The 7,242-nt window shown below is 25.8% G+C and overlaps 1 protein-coding gene across 2 annotated transcripts in view; it reads left to right on the top strand.

Annotated features, from left to right (window-relative positions):
- The window catches only part of LOC129969506 (mitogen-activated protein kinase kinase kinase 12-like), a 41,411-nt gene extending 34,839 nt beyond the window's left edge, over window positions 1-6,572 (top strand). For both annotated transcript variants that reach the window (XM_056084109.1, XM_056084110.1), the window contains exons 11-14: window positions 244-934; window positions 1,276-1,349; window positions 3,755-3,965; window positions 5,632-6,572. In XM_056084109.1, the coding sequence (XP_055940084.1) occupies window positions 244-934; window positions 1,276-1,349; window positions 3,755-3,965; window positions 5,632-5,709 (1,054 nt within the window). In that variant the 3' untranslated portion in view covers window positions 5,710-6,572. The remainder of the gene's footprint in view (window positions 1-243; window positions 935-1,275; window positions 1,350-3,754; window positions 3,966-5,631) is intronic.
- The last annotated feature ends 670 nt before the right edge of the window (window positions 6,573-7,242 follow it).

The following is a 7,242-nucleotide window of genomic DNA, read 5'->3' on the forward strand; positions in this document are numbered from 1 at the left end:
TTAATTTTCTATTTTTACAAATTAATTAAAAACTTATTAATGGATTTATTTAAAGTTATCAAATAAAATAGAATCCTTTTTTTCTCTTTATTTTTTATATACAAATTGCATTCACATTTAAAATAAATGAGAATTAAATTCATAATTTTGATTTCAAAAATAAATTTTCTTTTGTTACAAGTAATTGTTCAGTCAAAAATAATTTTTCTCTTATTTATAAAAATTGATCTATTTTCATTTTAGCCCAGACGATCAGACTTTAAATTCAGAAATACCTCAAGCTAAAAGGACTCCACCTCAACTATATATAGCAGATCCTGTCAATAGTCAATTTCCAGGGCAGGCAGCTGTTTATGTAGCTGAAATCCCACCAAAGCAAGAATTTGAAGTGTTTTGTGAAGAGACAGCCCCAAATTCTTATGGGCATCAAAAGAATTCCTCTAAAGGCCACTTGCCTTATAGGCCAGCTGTAATTTTCAATATGGAACAGAATCATTCCAATCGTGACTGTGACTTGCCTATAAATTTCCAATCAAGACCTAGCAATGTTGAAGTGATAAAAAATAGACTTTCTGGTAATCCCAGGCATTGCAATTGGGATCAGTTTGACTCGGATGAAAATGTGCCTCCTGCTAAAGTTCCTAACTGGCAAAGAGATCCACAATCATATGAAATTGCAAAACAGATAAATAAAGAACTGCAGACCAGAAGACAGGTTGAAAGTATTGATTATCATTCAGATGATGCATCTAATGGCAATAGACCAACTGCAATACACCATGCTCTGATTGATGATGACATTCCCTATAATTTTTGTGCTGGAGGTTCATTAGAGAGCTTAAAACAACCAAAGAAATTACATTATTTCCCTAGAGTTGTACCTGGTGTGCCAGTAAGATATGGAGGAAGCTTTAATGACATTTACCGTGTTCAGGTATATTATTTTTTTGGTGCTTCATTCTATTATTTAGTAAATAATAACACTTTAGCAAGCTTATTAGTATTTTTTTACCACCACTGTTTTTACTTTCATTCCTATTTTTAGAGAGTGATAACTATAAGTTCTATTTTTTTTATCTTTATATTTATATGACTTGTATCAAACTTTATTTTTGAAGTTTAAATTTTGTGTAATATAAACCATGGGGATAAAATATTAATTAACAGTTTTTTTAAATTAATGATTTTTTAATAATGAACATTACTTAGTTTGTTAGATCTTAAACTTTTTTTTTTTATCTTGATATCACTTTTTTATAAAAATTTTGATTTCAGGAATTAGAAAAAGTTGCATCAGCTCCAAATCAATCAACTCATGACAGAGATGGAAATATTCTGAAGAAAAGATGGTAAGTTGATTGTGTGATGATAGAATAAACGTTGTCTTGATATATTATTGAAGTATATATTATTGACATAAAAAAAAATTGTTTAAATATATTAAATAATATTTTTTCCATAGTCTAATTACTAAATTTTTTCATTAAAATTTGTTAACTTAAAGCAATGTTCTTAAACGAAATTCTATTTATAATTCTGTTTATACAACAAAAATATTTCTTTTATGTATCTACAAATGCTATTCTGTTTTGAAATTATGTATACATGTTAAAAATTAGTGCTTCATAAATGATAAGCAGAAAAAAAAATTGAATTTGTTTTATCTATAAGTTTCTAATTAGTATTTTTTTTTTTTTTTTGTTATTTTTTTCTTTCACTAATAAAGAAGCATTTAGAAAAAAACATGTACTGTTAATGTACTTTATCTCACTTGGTGTTGAGACCTCTTATTTAAGAAATCCTGTTTTAAATTCTTGAAGAATTTAATAGATTGCAATGAAATTTCAGCTCCGAAGTTAAAAAGCATTCCTAATTAATAATTCTTCAATTTAAATCTTTTCCCTTATTCCAATTCTATTAGAATTATTAGATAACTTATGAATAAGAATGTTTCAAAATATATGATAGTTTTTTTTTTCTTTCTTTTCTTTTTTCTTTTTTTCATTATGAGCGTCAATTAAGAAATTTTCCATCCAAAGAATTAATTAAGAAATCTTATTGTCTTAAAAAGATTTTTCAGAGGATAAATTTATATAACTTATTGGATTTGCAGTTTAATTATATATATAAAAAAAAACACCATTTAAAAAAAATAAGAAAATTTACTGAAGGAATTCCTATAAACTCCTTTTGTATGGAGCTATAAAGACATCCATGCCTCTGTTTTCTTTTATAATCTTATAAAAGTTACTGTAATCAAGATTAAATAGTGTATGGAAGTGAATGCAACTTATATAACTTTCCAAAAAAATGTCACAAATTTAAAAATAATCAAAAATTGAAAATAATTTCTCATCTCTTAACTGCTAAACTAGCGAAGTCATAGTAAACTTTCAGTTTAAAAGTTGTTCATCATCTGAATTGAAATTCACCTAGTTTGTATTATGTCTTTAATCATAAGGCAATTGTGTAAAAGTAAAATTTTCAGTTACACCCCACAATTTCTGCTTATTTTGAGCTGGATTATCTATCTATAAACTCTTCTGAGATTTTCTTATTTACTATAACATAATCCTCATCCCTGCAGAATTAATATAATTTAAAATTTTAGATGAGAGTTGGCTTTGCATTCTAAGGATCATAGTTGGTGCATAGCTTTGCATTCTAAGGATTTACCATAGTTGAAGAGCAGCTGAAAATTTCTTCAACTGTGTCTTATAAATCAACACAATGGTTAACATTTTCATATGGAACCTAGCTATAGAGCTGCAACGTTTTTATTTTTTGTTATTTAGATCATTTAAGTACTTAAAATATGTTGTGCTAAAGAACAGTGTGTTGAATGGACATTTTTCAGTAAAATAAAGTATACATATTGTAATATCTTTCTCTATTCACAATAATAATACTGAATTTTAAAATTCTGAATTAACCATCATCAATTTAATTAAGGAACTGGGGCCCATAATGGTAGATGGTAAATTTTTTAAATTTTGCTAATTCATGTGCATATACAGATATTCATTGGAAAGTTTTTTATTAATCAGATAAATATTTTGAAAATATTTTATTTCTCTGTTTAACACAGCTTCTATATCTGACTTGAATTGATAAATCAATATTGCATTGAGAATTGTGAAATTATGAAAATTCCTTTCAAAATATTGCAGTATTATTATTTTAGAATTAGCAATATGAGAGGATGCTAAATACTGTGATCTATTGCATCTAAGTAACTTATAAAACTGAAGTTCTTCAAGTTTGAAACATATTTTTTCTATCATTTTTTTTTTTGTGTGTAGGGGGGGATTTAAAATGATATAATAATAATTACCATTATGTTTGGAATAATGATAAATATAATTATAGTATTCATTACATTAATAAATTTATTTTTACTTTCAAAAAGTTTTATTTGGCAATTTACTTAGGAGTTTGTTATTCACTTGTTTGAATTAATTTTTACAAGCCATATATCCATCCAAGTTTTAGAATCCATCCATTTGTAGAATTTCAATCAAATATGAAATTCAAAGCTTTTGAATAAATGTAACAATTTTTTTTTTCACTTTTATATTCTGTGCTATTGTGAATTACATTTGATGAATTTAACTCGATTTTGTTATATATTTTAACTATTTCCAAACTATAATCATAATGAAAATTTCTTTTTAATATTAAAAATCTGTTTTCTTTTTAAAAACTGAAAAATTTTCATGATTTAAATATTTTTATTTATCTATTGCTTGCTTAGGTATGAACCAGAACTTTTGCCTCCTGAGATAGCTGCTTGTGAATGCAATTTTTCATCTCCTAATGAGGTTTTGTCAGGTTTATCTGATCTTAAAGTTTCTGATTCTCTCACTCCCCAAGTTCATAGGCACTTAAGAAGGCATACCATGGTGGACCCTTCAACAGTTCTTTATGGGAATCGTGAGGCATTGGAACTTAATAGAATCAATCGAGTAAGTTATGTGAAAGAACGATTTCATTTTTCAAAAAAGCAATTGTATTGTAAAAATGCTTTCATCAGGCTTTTCATGTATAAGAAAGCTTTCATAATGTCGAAATAATGATCTCTATTAACAGTTCAATTTCTGAATCAATACCAGACTATATGCTCAGATTTTTTAAGAATTTCATTTGATAAGGTAAAGATATTTTACTTTTACCCTAGGCGAAGCAATTTTTCAAGTAAGATGTCTAGGTTAATATAATTTAAAACACAACAAATTATTTATATTTAAAAATTAGGTAGGGATTTCATTATAATTTTGCAACATTGGAAAAACATGTTTAAAATTATGCCCAAAATTTGCTCATTTCTTTTTATAAGTAATTAGGTAATTAGACTAAATGTCTTCTATAAAATTATTATAATGCCGCCTTCTTTGGATCTGCAGAGCTAAATCAATCTGCAACTATTTCAAAAGTTTATCTATTTGTTATTATTTCTTTTGTTTTGCAATTTTGATGGTGTTAATAAGTTAAAGATAAATGCCATTACTTCCTATAATTTCAGTTTATTGGAAAAGACTTTGCTTTATTTAAAACACTTTGTTCTTATTGTGTACTAGTCACCTCAAGCAACCAACTGGACCATCAGGAATATTGGTTATATTTATTTTTGCATGAATCATTTAGATATAAAATGTCTCTCTGCTCTGATTCTGAATTATTTTAATTGTCTTACTTTATTTTTGTTTATTGTGTATATCAATCTTTCTATCTATCTTTATTAGTCATCATAGGACTAATGAAAATGAAAATATCAGGTTTATCTATCTTCTTAGTTAGATACACAATATAATAAATTAAACTACACAGATACAGATATTAAATAGAATCCTTTTTCCTTAATTTTCAACAATGGAAGAGAATAATGTTATTAAATATTTGATGAAACAATGAAAATGATATGAATTTAATGGTTATTATTATTATTAGAAATTAGAGGAGAAATAATATTTTAAAAATTGCCAAAATTCAGCAAAAATTCCCAATATAATTAAATTAGTATCATTAAAAAGACACTTTTTTTATATTATAAAAGGGTGTAAAATTTATTTTTGTGTAGCATTATTTTTGGAAATCATTGTAGAAAAACAATTAAATTCAGCCTAATTTTTAATTAGTTAAAATTCTAATTGAAATTTGAAAAAAAAAATGGTATGAGATGCACATTTACACCCTCTAAGGTATATATGTGCTGAATTTAGTAGCTGGAGGTCAAATGTCTGGCCTGTAGAGCACCAATACACACACTCACTATTTACCTTTTACTTTATTAGTAGTATAGAATCATTTTTTTTTTTTTTCACTGTTATAAATGTTGTTCTTTCTATTATAAACCAGTTTTTCAGATAAAAATATTTGTTTTCAAAATAGGGAAACTGAGAATATATTTTTAGACTTGTCCTTCAATATAAACATTCAAGGTTCTTGCAAAGATCTTAATTCATTTTAATATAGTTAAAATGCAGAAAATTTTGCATCTGATGTTTAGTGAAAAATTTTGATTTAATACTATTAAAAGGCTTTAAAAAATTTTGCAGTATTTTTCATATCTTTATTATCACCATTGTTGTCCTGTGTTTATATTTCAAATTTATTTGTCATTTTTTTTTTAAGAATTCATTACCACCTTCTGGAGGAGTTCCTTTGGATAAAGGCATTGATTGCATACCATTAGCTGCTACTAACTGGTAATTACACATTAGTTATAGAAGCTGCACTCAAGAACAGTTAGTGCCTATGCTGAGATCAGATATGATCTTGTTTCGTGAGATTTGCTGCTCAAAACAAAAGACATTTTAATAATGATTTGAACATGAAGTGTAAGTTCAAATCATGTGTTTGTTAATATGTCTTTTACTGTGTTGATGATACCTAACGGATTGGTATTGAATCAATTCTGATAATTTTAAAGATGTTAAGAGAACTGAATTTGTATGTACATGACATAAGCAATGAAAGATGTTGAATGTTTACAGTCCAAAGTCTATTCTTTTCATATTTTTAATATTAATTCCCTCTCTTACGGGATGCAGAAATTTGTTTCCTTTATCTGGAAATAGGTATTCATTTAACCATTTTAACCATCAATGTGTATAGCATCTCTCAGTATATTACATGTTTGAGAATTTAATTGTATTGCAATTTTTTTGTATGTGCATCTAACGAGTCGGGTCTAAAACTTACTTGAAAGTATTCCAAAAAGCTTTTTAGTGATAGTATTGTAACAAAATTTCCAAATTGTACAAAGTGGCATATATTTATACTGCATTTTTAACTTTATTTTAGTACAGTCAAGTTCAAATAATTTGATATCTGCCTTAGTATCTTAGATAAATATGTGGTTTTATTATTATTAGAAATGTGTGTGTATTATGTATAAAACATAAGCATCATATTGAATGAAAAAATTTTAATTTCATTGAAGTGAATTCCTAGCTTGAAATCTTTTAATAATGTATCTAGAATTTTTTGTTTTTAGATAACTTTAATTCTGATTGTCCAATTTTGAAATCTTACATAATATAAGTATCAACCTCTTAGCTAAACATTGCCTGATTCTGAGAATTATCATAGTATGATTAAATTTTTATTGAAATTTTATTTTATCTTTAACATTTTGATTAAAAGTTTTAATAGAAATTATAGATGAAAAATAATTTAAAGAATTGTGCAAAGCAAAGCAATTTGTATTTAGAAGCAAAATTTGTTTTCAGTGCAATTAATTAATAATGAACTTTGATTTTCTTTTTTTTTTTTCACAACTAATGTGCATTGATTTACTGTACAAATTTTTAAAAAAAACTGAGCTACAAGATAATATTGCCTTAAAATTTATATGTAGTATAGATTTATAAAATACATTTGACCATTTATTTCTTTTTTACTTCTAGCCTAGTAATCAAAGCAATAACATAATAATTTACATAATGTCTTTATCACTATGTAGCATAGAAATTTGGAATATTGATTTCAAAAGACATCTACAGAATGCTTTCTGTAAGTGCCTCGCTTTTATAGGAAAAATTTGATTGATAATGCTTTTCTTATATTTCTAAGCAACTAGCAAACATAACAGAAAAATGTTTTATTCATACTTGAAAGTGCTATGTGACTGAATTAATAATAATCCTAATTTATAAAACTAATTTCTTTATAATGATGTTTTGTTTGCATGAAAACTCTTGTTCTTTCTTTCTTTCTTTTTCTGATCCATTAATAATTCCA

The sequence above is a fragment of the Argiope bruennichi genome, chromosome 5 (genome assembly GCF_947563725.1).
Source record: "Argiope bruennichi chromosome 5, qqArgBrue1.1, whole genome shotgun sequence".
Classification (NCBI taxonomy): domain Eukaryota; kingdom Metazoa; phylum Arthropoda; class Arachnida; order Araneae; family Araneidae; genus Argiope; species Argiope bruennichi.